The sequence below is a fragment of the Myotis daubentonii genome, chromosome 5 (genome assembly GCF_963259705.1).
Source record: "Myotis daubentonii chromosome 5, mMyoDau2.1, whole genome shotgun sequence".
Taxonomy (NCBI): Eukaryota; Metazoa; Chordata; class Mammalia; order Chiroptera; family Vespertilionidae; genus Myotis; species Myotis daubentonii.
The window spans coordinates 37,732,193-37,747,343 of NC_081844.1; the positions used below are offsets into that span (position 1 = coordinate 37,732,193).

Consider the following 15,151-nt stretch of genomic DNA (forward strand, 5'->3'; position numbering starts at 1 on the left):
GTCCCATCTTCCCCGGCCTTTTCAGATACGGAATATTTGAAGGGTGTAAGGGGGTACAGCGGTAGCCATGAAGGCAAAGAAGAGCCTTCTCCTAGTAGGAACACAAATCTTCGACTTGGGCTATGTTTCCGGAGGCATTCTCTACGGACCCAGGCGGGGAGCGACTTCCGGATCTGACTTCCTGTCTTCCAAGTTTCGAGTTCCGCCACTTCCGCCCAGAGTTGCTCTAGGTCCGGCTGGGAGCAGCTACTTCCGCCAGGAGTCCCTAGCGGCCAGGGCTCGGAAACCGGCTCTAAAACAGCTTCCTCCTTCTCCTCTCGGCCCGCCCATCCAGGCCAGGTCCCCAGGTTGGGCGGCGGCTGCTGGGCCTGTCGCGGGGACTTTCTCTCGGGCCTAGTCCTTGGTCCGCGGAGGACCGGGAGGTGCGGCAGAAACACCCCGGCAGCCAGTGACAGTGGCCGCAGGCCTCGCCGGGCCCACCCTGGCCTGGGGCGGGGCCCGGCCTTCCCGCCCAGGACCCCGCCCCTCCGGCCAGCCCCGCGCCGGATCATTCTCTTCAGCCCTGCGGCGGTGTAACCGCCTTCCACCCCCGGGACGCGGCCGTCCCCTGGCTCCGGCCGCTGGGGACCATGGAGTTCGCGGAGCTGATTAAGACCCCGCGGGTGGACAATGTGGTGCTCCACCGACCATTCTATCCAGCCGTTGAGGGGACCTTGTGTCTAACTGGCCACCACCTGATCCTGTCCTCCCGGCAGGACAACACGGAGGAGTTGTGGCTCCTCCATTCAAACATCGATGCCATCGACAAGCGGTGAGTGCTCATCCCACCCCCCATTCCGCTGGGAACCAGGGGTCCGTAGGTGGACCCCAGAGGAAACGCGCCCCAGTGTTTTCCTTGCATGCAAACCAGCCAGCAAAGTAAGCCCTGTCCGGCCTAGATTGAGGATTTGAGTTGTAGAAAGCAGAAAACCATCCACATGAGATCCCTGGCTTCTCTTAAATCTGGATGGAATCCCCAGGGTTATCACATGGCTGTTATCCTGATATTATTTTTGGTAGATAACACTATTTCTGTGACTTTCTTTTTAAATTTCTTCTTCTCGCACCATCATATTCTTTGAATAATAATTGTGCATCACAATTATTCATGAAGTCGTGATTCAATGTAATTTAGGTAAAGTCATTATTTGCCACTTTTGAGGAAAACTCAACTCAGTATGTAGTGTCTAAATTCCACAAAACCTTACCCCACCCCCCAAAAATGTTCAGTTGATTATGTACATTTCTCCTTATTTCTTACCTTTTGTGCCATCCATTTAGTATTTCCCACATTGGGAGATTATAATGTCTTTTACTTCTCTTTACTCAGTTCTGCTTTTGGAAAGCTCCCCTCCACCCGGTTCCCACCCGACCCTCTGCCCTTCCCCCCCCCCCCCAATGCCCTTATCGATAGGTGTACGATTTTTGTCCAGTCTCTTCCCGCACCCCCCACACCCTTCCCCCTCCCCAGAACTGCCAGTCCACTCCCTTTCTATGCCCCTGATTCTATTATATTCACCAGTTTACTCTGTTCATCAGATTTTATATTCACTTGATTTTTAGATTCACTTATTGATAGATACGTATTTGTTGTTCATAATTTTTATCTTTACCTTTTTCTTCTTCTTCCTCTTCTTCTTAAAGAAGAATACCTTTCAGCATTTCATATAATGCTGGTTTGGTGGTGATGAACTCCTTTAGCTTTTCCTTATCTGTGAAGCTCTTTATCTGACCTTCAATTCTGAATGATAGCTTGGCTGGATAAAGTAATCTTGGTTGTAGGTTCTTGCTATTCATCACTTTGAATATTTCTTGCCACCCCCTTCTGGCATGCAAAGTTTCTGTTGAGAAATCAGCTGACAGTAGTATGGGTACTCCCTTGTAGGTAACTGACTGTCTTTCTCTTGCTGCTTTTAAGATTCTCTCTTTGTCTTTTGCTCTTGGCATTTTAATTATGATGTGTCTTGGTGTGGTCCTCTTTGGATTCCTTTTGTTTGGGTTCTGTGTGCTTCCTGGACTTGTAAGTCTACTTCTTTCACCAGGTAGGGGAAGTTTTTTGTCATTTTTTCTTTAAGGTTTTCAATATCCTGCTCTCTCTCTTCTGGCACCCCCATAATTCGGATATTGGTACGCTTGAAGCTGTCCCAGAGGCTCCTTACACTATCTTCATATTTTTGGATTCTTTTTTCTTTTTGCTTTTTCGGTTGGGTGTTTGCTTCTTCGTATTTCAAATCTTTGAATTGATTCTTGTGATCCTCTAGACTGCTGTTGGATTTCTGTATATTATCTTTATTTCAGTCAGTGTATGCTTAATTTCTAGTTAGTCCTTTTTCATATCCTCGAAAGTCTCACTAAATTTATCGGCGGTTTCTAGAAAATTCTTAAAAAACCTTATAACAGTGGTTTTGAACTCTATATCCAGTAGTTTGCTTTCCTCCATTTCTGTCATTTGTGACCTGTTTGCCTCCGCATTTTGGCTGCTTCCCTGTGTTGATAGAGTGGCTTTGTGTGCTAGGTGTCCTATAGGGCCCAGTGGCTCAGCCTCCCTAATTACCTGAGGTGGACACTCTTAGTGCACCCCCTTGTGGGCTTTGTGCACAGTCTTGTTGTAGTTAAGCCTTGATTGTTGTAGGTATCACTGGGAGGAATTTGCCTCCAGGCAAATTGGCTGTGAGAATCAGCTTTGTCTACAGTGGGAGAACTTCTGTGCTGGAGACACCCCTATGGGGCAAGACTTGCTTCAGTGGGGCTTTGGTGCTCACTGAGTCTGCCCCCTGAGTGTGTCCCTTATGGATCTGAGGAGTTGTAATCTGGATGGTCCCTGGATGGTAACCACTGGGTACCCTGGCTCTTGGATTTCTAAGGAGGTGCTAATTTAGCCTCTGCCTTAGGCTACCCAGCAGGAGCTATGGAGAGATCTGCAGATTCCCCTTCCTTGTTTGGGGTTTGGAGGTGCCCAGATGAGGCCCAGCTGTGAAGCAATGCAAGCTGCTGTGGGGCCTTGGGCCTTCTTTTGGATTTTCTGGGTCTCTCTGACCCAGCTGCAGTTTGTTAGGTAATTTTCAGACTGCAAAGGGCCAGGCCTTTCCTATGCAAAAGCCTCTGCGCACAGCTTGGGTGGGGCCGGGTCTCAGGGAATCAACAGGGTGGAGCAAACAGATATGACTGATCCTCAGCCCTGCCCTTAGAGGTCCTGGGTCTCAGTGTCCCACGGTAATCGCTGCAAGCACCTCTGAGAGAAAGCCGCCCTTGAGTTCCACCCAATGCCAGACAGTCCAGTTTCTCCCCAGATGAGTCTGGGTCCCCAGAGACTCGCCCAGAACTGGAGTTCAGAGCAGTCAGGAGCTTGTGTCTCCCTCCTGATTGAAAAAGACAACCACATCCTCAGTTGCCAGCCCTTTCTGTGCACACCTCTGTACCTCTGTACTTCTGCACCTCCTCTGAGTCTCAGGGTGCTTTTCTTTTTCCTTCTAGTTGTAGAATTTCCACTCAGCCAGCCTTCCTGTGGTTCTGGATGATGTCCATTTTGCATTTTGTCTTTTAGTTGTAGTTTTGAAGTGGTTGTGCAAGGCAGCAATTTCAGGTGTTTTCCTATGCCACCATCTTGGTTTCTCTCCCTGACTTATCTCTTTTTATGGTTGCTTTTCACTCTTTCATTTCATCATATTTACCTAGCATTTACTACATGCTGGGTCTGGTAGGCTTAAGGTAGTATATAAGACATTGGCCTTTTAATCTGTTAGGGGATAAATGACAAGCTGTACACATTTGTCTTTTTTCCTGGGGAACAGCATGATGTAATAGAAAGAGCATGAGATAGGTGGTCAGGTCAGAGGTTGTTTATTGCTTTCAGAAATATTCACTTCGATGTGTCTTCTATGTACTGAGCACTGTGAGGGCCTGCAAATGTAGTGGTGACTAAGACAGGTGAGGAGCTTATGTACTGTGGAAGAGATGGACATCAGATAAATCAACAAATCTCTCTCTATATAAGCCTAAGCAACTGTTACAACCTGTCGACCAAATGACTGGTTGACCGTTCACTATGATGCAGACGCTCAATGCAGGAGCTGCCCTCTGGTGGTCAGTGTGCTCCCACAGCCAACCTCCTGGGGCCAGCCAGCCAACCTCCTGCGGTCCTTCCCCCTGGCCGGCCAGCCCCAGTGGACCCGGATTACCGGCCAGGCTGAGGGGACCCCCCCCCCACCTGTGCACGAATTCGTGCACTGGGCCTCTAGTAAATATATAACAATGACAGGCAATAGGTGCCAGGAAGGAAGATGGAGGATAGAGAATGCCAGGAAGACAATGGCATTTGAATGAATGACATCTGAAAGGAGGAAGCTAACAATGTGAATATCAGAGGAAAGAGCATTTCAGTCAGGGAACTGTGGATACAAAAACCTGAGACAGGAACATGCTGGCATGAGCTAGGAAAAACAGAGAGGCCAGTGTGGCTGGAGGGCAGTGAGCAAGATGTAGAGGCTACTGGGACGGCAGAAACTATGGTTAGAGGGATATGCCATTGGGATGGTTTTCATGGGAAGCCCTTGAAGAGTTGAAAGCAAGGAATAGCAGTTAATAGGCTTTTTAGAAGATGATCCTGGCCTCTGGCGGAAAATGGATTCTAGAGAAGCAGGAGCGGAAGCAGCAGGCGCAGTTAGGAGACTGTTGAGTAGTTCAGGTAAAAGGAGATGGTGACTGCCTGGCTGGCGTGGCTCAGTGGTTGAGCATCAACCTATGAATCAGGAGTTGATGGTGACTTAGAGTGGAAGTAGTGGAGAAGCAGACAGATTTGGGATGTATTTCTGAGGTTGAGCTGCCATGCCATGCTGATAATTGTAAATGGGGTGTGAGAGGGAGAGTAGTATTAAGGATGACTCAGTTTGTCTCTTGTTAGATAGGTGCCCTTGGACAAGCTACTTAACCTCTGTGAATCTCAGTTCTGTCACATAAGAGAAAGACAACCCCTCTCATATCTAGTAGAAATTCATATTGAATAATGCTTTAAAGCTTATAAAATACATTCCTGTACACTGCATATATGATTTTATTTGATCTTTTCAGAAGACAAGGCTGTAAACAAATTTTTCAATTGTACTTTTTTCTTTTTTATGGACCTTAGATATAGATACTTGAGTTACTCCTACTCAGTTGATGACTCATCATTTCCATGATTGATTCATTATAAGGTTTTCTCAGTGTTTTGTTTTATTCTTCTTTAGTGCTAATTTTCACTAGAATTTTCCATGATAAATATACTCGGGTCCCATTATAGTCATGTGCCTGAGATTGTGCCTAGGATGGGAGGGAGCCAGAAAGTAGATGCATAATTCATTTCACAAAGTAATGCTAGACAGCTCTCCAAAATGACTATTCTACTTTGCTCTCTTACATTCTTAACCAATATTAGGTATTATTGTCTTCCTAATTTTTGCCAGTCTAATGATTGTGAAATATATCTCTTTGTTTTAATTTGTATTTCTCTAATTGCTGGTGAGTTTAAGTATTTCTTTATACATTTGTTAGCAATTCAATTAAAAAAATGTTTTCCTTTATGTGAAGAACTGGGTTTGTTGTCTTGTGTTGATTTGTGCCAGTTCCTTGTATACTCTCTAGCTATTAATTCTTCACTTAGATATTGCAAATGTCTTCTCCTAGTCTCTCACCTATTTGTTAACTTTCCTGTGGTGGTTTTTGGTGAACAGAAGTCCTTGATTTTAATGAAAAAGTTGTCAATTCTTACTTTATGGTTTGTGTTTTTTAAGTCTTACTTAAGAAGTACTTCCGTATCCCATGTATACATAATATATACAGCTTTCACTGTGTCCCATAAGTTTTGTAATGTGTTTTTATTTTCATTTGTCTCTAAGTATTTTCTAATTGCCCTTGTGACTTCTTCTTTGATCCATTGGTTGTTTAAAAGTGTGTTGCCTAATTTTCACAATATGGTGATTTTCTCAGCCTTCCATTTGTTACTGATTTCTAACTGTATCCTATTGTGGTCACAAAAGATACCAGGCAAACATCGTTTTATTATGCTTCACAGTTGGATTACAACTTACTATACTGGTATTGCAGTACTTGCTTTATTATGGTGGTTTGGAACTGAACCCTCAATATCTCTGATGTATGCCTATACCTTGTATGATGTCTGTCTTTTTTAATCTATTAAGACTTGATTAGAAGCCTAACATATACTCCATATACTGAAAAATGTTCCATGTACACTTGAGAATAATATGTGTACTGTTGTTGTTGGGTAGTAGTGTTGTTTAAATCCTCTATTTCCTTACTTATCTTCTGTGTGGTGGTTCTATACATTATTGTGAGTAGGATATTAGAGTTTCCAACTATTATTGTAGAACTCTCTATTTTCCCTTCAACTCTGTCAGTTTTTGCTTCATATATTTTGATTGTCGTTAGTTGTATAAGTGTGTGTAAGTGTTATATCTTCTTGCTGTGTTGAACCTTTTATTAATATACTAGAGGCTTGATGCACAAAATTCGTGCAAGGGGCTTAGTCCTCACAGCTGCGGCAGCTTGCCTCGGCCCTCACAGCTCCGGCTTCATCTGGAAGGTCATCCAGAAGGTCGTTTGGCTGTATGGTCTAATTAGCATATTACGCTTTTATTATTATAGATAATGTCCTTTGTTGTCTCTTTAACCATTTTTCATTTAAAGTTTAGTTTGTCTGATATTAGTATAGCCTGCTGTCTTTTGGTTACTATTTACATGTAATATCTTTTTCTATCCTTTCACTTTCAATCTGTTTGTCTTTGTATCCCAACTGAGTCTCTTGTAAGACAGCATATAGTTGGATCATGTGTGTTTAACCATTCTACCAATCTCTGTATTTCAATTTTAGAGTTTAACCCATTTACATTTAAAGTACCTATAGCAAGTCCTTGAATAACATAATTGTGTTCAGTGTCGTTTTGTTATAACATTGATGAAATGCCATAGGAACTTAACTCTTGTTTATATTAATTAGCCTATGGTAAAATTGGTTTTGTTACATATTGTTTCACTTAAAGTCACAGAACCTATTGATGACATTAAGTGAGAATTTACTGTATTGATAAGGAGGTACGTCTGTTAATGTGTTATTTGTTTTCTATATGCTTTATAGCTTTTTTGTCCCTCATTGCCTGAATTACTGTCTTGTATATAGTTGATTTTTTTGTGGTGAAATGTTTAAATTCCTTTCTCATTTACCTTTGAGTATATTCTGTAGCTATTGTCTTTGTGGCTACACTAAGGATTACATTTAACATCCTAATGTTATAACATTCTAATATGAAATTATACCAGCTTAACTTCTGTAATATGCAGAACTCTACCCCTTTACAGTTCTGTCCTCACCCCCTTTTCATTGCTAATGTTACAGAATTACATCTTTATGTGTTGTGTGCCCCAATACATAAACTAATAATTCATGTAATGCATTAGTCTCTTAAATTATGTAGAAAACAAAAATTGTAGTTACAAACCACTGTTACAGTAATATTTGCTTTTAAAAAATATATTTTTATTGATTTCAGAGAGAGGAAGGGAGAGGGAGAGAAAGATAGAAACATCAATGATGAGAGAAAATTACTGATTGGCTGCCTTCTGCATATCCCCTACTGGGGATCAAGCCTGCAACCCAGGTTTATCCTGATGGGGAATTGAACCTTGAACTCCTGGTTCCTGGATTGATGATCAATCACTGAGCCACACTGGCCGGGCCCCAAATAATCTTTGTTAAATGATTTGGCCTAGTATAAATTGCTTTATGTTTGAAATTTTTTTCAATATAGATTTTAAATAACTTGTGACTCACATTTTTATGATGCAGGAGAAGAAAGTTGAATAGTTTAATATAGATGATGATTATAACTACATTTTCTTTTCACAGAAATAATCATATGCTTAAAGTTAGAAACCTATCTGTTCTTAACCATAATTTATAATTTTTTTACAGATTTGTGGGGCCACTGGGTACCATCATCATAAAGTGTAAAGATTTTCGAATAATTCAGTTGGATATTCCTGGAATGGAGGAATGTTTGAATATAGCCAGTTCCATTGAGGTAAGTATTTTGGAAGCAAAATGTGTTGAAACTAAAAAGTAATTTAAAAAGCCTTATATTCTGACTCATTGTAGCTCTTATGTTTCTTCATTAAATATTTGGTCATGTTCTATAACTCAAACATTGAAAACTGATAGGAAAAGCGTCACCCTGATTCATTGTTACAGGAATGTAATAGGATTTTAGGGTTACTTATTCTTCCAGGTTCATCCATATTTAGCATGTGACAATTTCCTTACCTTTTAAGGCTGAGTAATATTCCATTGTATGTATATGTATATGGACCCATATATGTATATGTATATGGTGAGACTTTATAAAAAAGTTGTTTCTTTTATAAAGGAAGTAATTATCACTGGTGATTATTATCTCTTGTTTGTTTTTAGTAAATCTGAATTTCCATATATCAGATTTGCTTAAGATAGGATGTGTTTGTTTTCTATTTGTTTAAATAATATTGAATATCTGTTCAGATTATAAATAATAGAAATTTTACTTGGATAATTTAATATTTAAGTTGAAGAGCTCACATTATATCCTTCCCCATTCTAACCAACTATATTAATATGCACTTAAATTTTAAATTGCCTTATTTTAAATCACTGCTGCTAAATTGTAGCAATTAACTTTATGTTTATAATATTTTCTTGATAACTATAGAGACATGCTGATTTTTGTTCTGTCTTTAAGTGACTAATCTGAGCTTTGTGTCTGAAACAAATGTTATTGCTTTAACTATTACAAGGGGGCAGAAAGGCTTAAAAATCTGTAACTAGGATTTTGTTTTTTTAAACATGAAGAGAAAAATAAAGGAACAACTGTTGTGGTACTGCAAAAATTGGTATGCAACATTTTTCTGAGTTTGCTAAATTTTACTTAAGGAAATGAGAAGATGAGCCAAACTGTCTTACATAGCTGTCATTTGGAAGTAACACAGTAATGTTGATTTGGCTGAATTCACTAACATGAGTAAGAAATGCCAATGGCTTCTAGGCTGTTAAATTGAAATACAGTCCTGTTATTTGAGCAGGAGAATGCTGCTGACCTACTGCAGTTAAGCATGTGGTTTTAGGGTTGTGGTTTTTTGTTTGTTTGTTTTTTCAGTTGTGGGGTTGGGTTTTCATTGACCTGTCTACATTTTTCTTATCCCTTTTCTAACTTGTAAGATAGCTGATTGGTGGGTGTTAGTGAAGTTGCCCATGATGAAGCATAGTGGTGAAGAAATAGGGCAAGGCTTATTATTCCTTTTTCTGATTGCATTTATTTAGCTAAGTAATGCTAACCAGTTTTTTAGTTAGCTGTAGATGTTACCAAATGCTCTATAGAAAATGACTGATTATATGGAAGTCATTATGGCTAAAAAGAAGCCATACATTATGAGCCATTCTCATAATTTGATGTCAGAATGAGAATCCTCTTCTCTTTCTTTTTTTACAGTTTAGTAAATACACATAGTGAACTTGGCCTCTAGCCTTTTACTATCTTCCAATTCCCTCCCCCAAATACAGTTTGACATAATTTGGGAGTAATAAGTGAAATTCTTATATAGCATAGTTGAGCTATTCTTTGTGATCACGAGTCCATATACTCAAATATATTCTGTTGTCACAAATAGAATCCCATTGGAAGGATAACTGGCAAATGCTCAGTTTTCTAAATTATAGCAGGAAGTCTGATGAAGCTGTTTTCTGTGTACTTTCAACTATTTGGGGGTTGAAATGTTTTTAGTTCTTTCAGCATTAATATGTTTAAAGGAAAAGTCCTATCTCTAGTGACATAAAATATAATCACAAGTGCTTATTGCCTGCCAGAGTGGTGCTGTCTTACTTGCATTTAAAATAATGATTGTACCAGCCAGAATGGAAAACAATATGGAGGCTCCTCAAGAAATTAAAAATAGAACTATCATATGATCCAGCAGTTCCACTTCTGGGTATATACCTAAGGATACAAAATCATTATCTTGGAGAGATACCTGTACTCCTGTGTTCATAGCAGCATTATTCATAATAGCCAAGGTATGGAAACAACCTAAGTGTTGTTGGATGGATGGATAAAGAAAGAGAGAGAGAGAGAGAGAGAGAGAGAGAGAGAGAGAGAGAGAGAGAGAGAGATTGAGAATATGAATTAGAGAGAGAAGTTATTCAGCCTAAAAAAAGAAAGTAATCCTGCCATTTGCGACAGCATGGATGAAACTGGAGAGAATTATGCTGAGTGAAATAAGCCAGACAGAGAAAGACAAGTACTGCATTGTATCACTTACATATGTGATCTTAAAAAGTAAAGCCAAAATCATAGAAATAGAGAATAGAAAGTGGTTTCAGCTATAAGATGAATAAATCTTGTGGGTCTAATGAATAACATGGTGACTGTTTTTCAAAACACTGTATTGTTTGAATGAAATTTGCTGAAAGAGTCAAACTTAAATGTTCTCAAAAACAACAGCAAAAGGTGATGTGAGGTGATAGTGTGCCAACTCAATGGGGGGGAGGAATCCCTTCGCTATGTGTATGTATTATGTACTACACTTTAAATATTTTACAGTTTTATTTATCAATTGTATTTCAGTAAAGCTGAATTTTTTTCTAAATGTTGCAAAGAATATCTTAAAAATAAACAAATGAATAAAATAATGTTTGAACTGACTAATTATAGCCCTGGCCTATATCAGATATGGATACTGGCTTTTCTGCTTCTGTTTAGTGTGACTGGCAGCCAAAGACATGTAGAAGTAGATAATGGATTAGTGAGCCATGCTTCTCCATAATTTCTGTTTTATGAGCTTTGGAGGAAGGCTTCATGATTTATGGACAGAAAGAAGAATAACTTTGGATGGGGATGTTTTTGCTGAATGACATGTTCAGTCTATTTTTTTAATAAGTCGTGTGCCCATCCTTTTCTGTTTGGTCTTTCTATGACCTAGAAGGAGGTAGCTTCATTCTGATTGTTTTGGGGTATTAGCATGATGTTAGGCCCTCTAACCTCCAGGTGTGCGTCTCTATAATTACTGCAGTTTGAATTATGTTAATTGATTTTGGTGCTTTTTTGTTCCACCATAGAAATTCTTTCCATAATTACCTCTCTGAAGATGAAACTGCCACTCAGTGGAGGATGTTCTGTCTGTCCATTGCTTCTGTCCAGTCAAGCTTTCTGGGGTTGCCACCCAGAATTCAAGTGCTGCAGATGATTATAGGCCAGGGGTGGGCAAACTTTTTGACTCGAGGGCCACACTGGGTTCTTAAACTGGACCGGAGGGCTGAAACAAAAGCATGGATGGAGTGTTTGTGTGAACTAATATAAATTCAAAGTAAACATCATTACATAAAAGGGTACGGTCTTTTTTTTTTAGTTTTATTCATTTCAAACGGGCCAGATCCGGCCCGCAGGCCATAGTTTGCCCACGGCTGTTATAGGCTCATTGTGGTACCGTGGAGTTATTGTCCTGGCTTGAAAATGGGTCAGTGTAGCATAAAGATATGCTGATACCTGACAAAATGGCATATCACTCTAGGTAGGGAATGAACATTGATGGGGCATATGTGGAGTATATAATATGTGGACCATGTAATAGCTAAGATTATTTTAGAGTTTATTATGTGCCAGGCACTGCTCTAGGCCCACACACTCTCTCTCTGAATGCCTGTAACAGCCTTATGAAGTAGATACTGTTATTTCCCCAATTTTACAGCTGAGGAAATTGAGGCATGGAGCAGTTACATAACTTAATTACTATTGCACTGGGGTTTGGAAATTGAGTCCAGCAGTCTGACTCCAGTCTGACTCTTTGGCTGCTAAGCTCTATCACCCTATTTTACAGTTATAACTGATACTGATTTTATTTTTTATTTTTGTAAAAGGTATTTTTATTTCAGAGAGGAAGGGAGAGGGAGAGAGATAGAAACTTCAGTGATGAGAGAGAATCATTGATTGGCTGCCTCCTGTACGCCCCTCACTGGGGATGGAGCCCGCAACCTGACTGGGAATCGAACCGTGACCTCCTGGTTCATAGATCTACGCTCAACCACTGAAACATGCCAGCTGGGCACAGATGCTGATTTTAAATTATTTTAAAATGTTTATATAGTTGATAAACTAGATTTTGAGCCAAGGCTTTACTGACTACCCAAACATGTTTGTTCTCTGATTCCCAAAAAGTATTTAAACTGTTTTATTAGGCTTTATTAAATGATGTCAAAGTTATCTCATTTTTCTTCTAGAATAGGCATGCACATTTTAAAATTCTGTTCATTCAGCAAATGCTAATTGAGTATATGTTATGTGTCAGATACCTTATTAGATCCCAGAAACACGGAAATTAGCTTCAGTAAGCTAAAATTGTATCTAGTGATAAATATAATGTTAGACAAATATGCCCATCATTAGTAGGTCATATTTGTTTAATACCAATTTGGCAGTCAGAAAGTGTTTCAAATTGTGGTATGTTCCTTTTTCCTTTCTTTATTTCCTTTTTACCCCCTAGGCATTATCTACCCTGGACTCCATCACTCTGATGTACCCTTTCTTTTACCGGCCCATGTTTGAAGTGATAGAAGATGGCTGGCATTCTTTCCTTCCTGAGCAAGAATTTGAGCTCTACTCTTCAGCTGTGAGTAACTTTTGAGAAAACTATGGATAATAGTTGAGAAATAACACAACACCTTACTTTACTTCCTTTTGATGAGCGATAAGGTACATTTGACTTACTCATGCCTTTTCTCATAACACTGAACTCAGCATCACACCTTGTCCTGGTTTCTCCTTTTTAATTTCTTTAAAAATACGTTTTTATTGATTTTTTTAGAGAGAGAGGAAGGGAGAGGGAAAGAGAAACATCTATGAGAGAGAACCATCGATCGGCTGCCTCCTACATGCCCCTACTAGGGATAGAGCCTACATGTGCCCTGACCAGGAATAGAACTTTTTGGTGCATGGAACAACACTCAACCAACTGAGTAACACCAACCAGAGCTTTTTCCTTTTTTATTTATTTTATTTTTTAAAAAATATATTTTATTGATTTTTCACAGGGAGGAAGGGAGAGAAATAGAGAGTCAGAAACATTGGATGAGAGAGAAACATCGATAAGCTGCATCCTGCAACCAAGGTACATGCCCTCAACTGGAATCGAACCTTGGACCCTTCAGTCCGCAGGCTGACGCTCTATCCACTGAGCCAAACCAGTCAGGGCTTTTTTATTTTTTAAATATATTTTTATTAATTTCAGAGAGGAAGGGAGAAGAAGAGAGAGATAGAAGCATCAGTGATGTGAGAGAATCATCGATTGGCTGCCTCCTGCATGCCCCTCACTGGGGATCGAGCCCACAACCTGGGCATGTGCCCTTGAGTGGAATTGAAGTTGGGACCCTTCAGTCCACAGGCTGATGCTCTATCCACTGAGCCAAACCAGCTAGGGCTCTTCTTTTTTAAATAATACAAAGGAACAAGGGATTTGAAGTAAGTAGTAGCTCTATTCTCTTCTGTTCTGGTTCAGCATTATATGAAGTATTACGGTCTTTCTGTTGCTATACTTTAAGAGGATGAATGAGATGATGTTGGCCCTGATAGTCATGGATATACTTAATATATTTAACTTGGAGAATAGAAGACGAAGGGAGAAACAACTGTCTCTCACACATTTGATGGGATGTCATGTAAGACAAGGAACTTGTACTGAAATCATGGTAAAAACCAATAGAGGAAGTTGTAGAGCAACAAATGTTGCTAAATATGAGGAAGAACTTTCTAGGAACTGGGGATACATAGCATTGCAGAAAGCTGACTAAAGAATGGAGCTTGTTTTCTCTGGAAGTATCTAAGTATTGATAGATACCCTTCTATTAAATTTCTGAGATGGCTTCTTCATTGTATGAAAATTGATCTCTAAGGTCCTTTAAGTTTTTTCAGATTATTTTGTGACACTGAGATACTAGCTCTGAAATATTATGTGTTTTTCAGACCGGTGACTGGAGGTTAAGCTATGTTAATAAGGAATTTGCGGTCTGCCCCTCTTACCCGCCAATTGTCATAGTACCCAAATCCATTGATGATGAAGCTCTTCGGAAAGTGGCTACATTTCGACATGGAGGACGCTTCCCAGTACTCAGCTATTATCATAAAAAAAATGGAATGGTAAGTGTACAGTACTGCTGCTTAGTCTACTGAAAGACTTGGTTTGAGGATTTTTTCTTAGAAATCGTTCCCTTCTCTGTGTACATGTCCATTGAAGTGGTTAGTCATTCCTGCTAGGACTTCCTTAATTTAAAATTCAGGGAACTGGGAGTAGAGTGTTTTCTGTGATCAGTTTATGACTTTGAATTCTTTCTGTGATGCTGCTCAACCTTAGAAAACCCCAGGTAGGTTTATCCTCAGGACTCAATACAAGGGGAACTAATAATGTTCATGTGCTATTTAAATTAATGTTCTCAGGCAGAAAAGTAAATTTCTCTGATCAGAATAATGATAAGATACTGGTAAATTGAGCAGAAGTTTTTATTTTCAAAAGGAAGAAGAGTGGCACATGTCATTAGTCACAATAAATAAACATGGGCATCAGGAATTGAATAGGCAAGTGCTTGTGGTGTATTTGTTTCCTAGATATTTTCTAAATCTGTTTCTGTCCTCTACTTTCTCTCAGTCAATGAACTGCTTCATTTTGAGACCAATAGTAAATTGGTGGATAAATTATTATCACCTATTTTTCTTTTCCCCTGGTATTAAGTCAAACATGGATATTTAGGATAAAAAGATTTCTAAAAATCTGCTATTTTTGCATCAGGCCGTCCATTCTGCTTGCTTAATAGTATATCTGTTTTTACTAGGGTTCATTACAAAGTATTTTAATAATTGATGTTAAATATATTGAGTATCCATTTACATGGTGAGTGCCATCTGAGAGTTAGCTATTGTCATCCTGTGAATGACCTTTTCTTGTCATGTTAAATTTCAGGGTAGTTAAGATAACAATGTATAAAATAGGGTGAAGTTGAAATAACTCTAAGCCATTCACCAGGAAGAGATCAGTGTAACAGTTATTGATT

General features: G+C 39.5%; 1 protein-coding gene across 1 annotated transcript in view; it reads left to right on the forward strand.

Moving 5' to 3' along the window:
• The first annotated feature begins 235 nt into the window (after positions 1-235).
• Positions 236-15,151, forward strand: part of MTMR9 (myotubularin related protein 9) — a 30,765-nt gene continuing 15,849 nt past the window's right edge. Inside the window, exons 1-4 of the mRNA XM_059697606.1 lie at positions 236-811; positions 8,006-8,114; positions 12,595-12,720; positions 14,070-14,243. Coding sequence (XP_059553589.1) covers positions 630-811; positions 8,006-8,114; positions 12,595-12,720; positions 14,070-14,243 — 591 coding nt within the window. The 5' untranslated portion in view covers positions 236-629. The remainder of the gene's footprint in view (positions 812-8,005; positions 8,115-12,594; positions 12,721-14,069; positions 14,244-15,151) is intronic.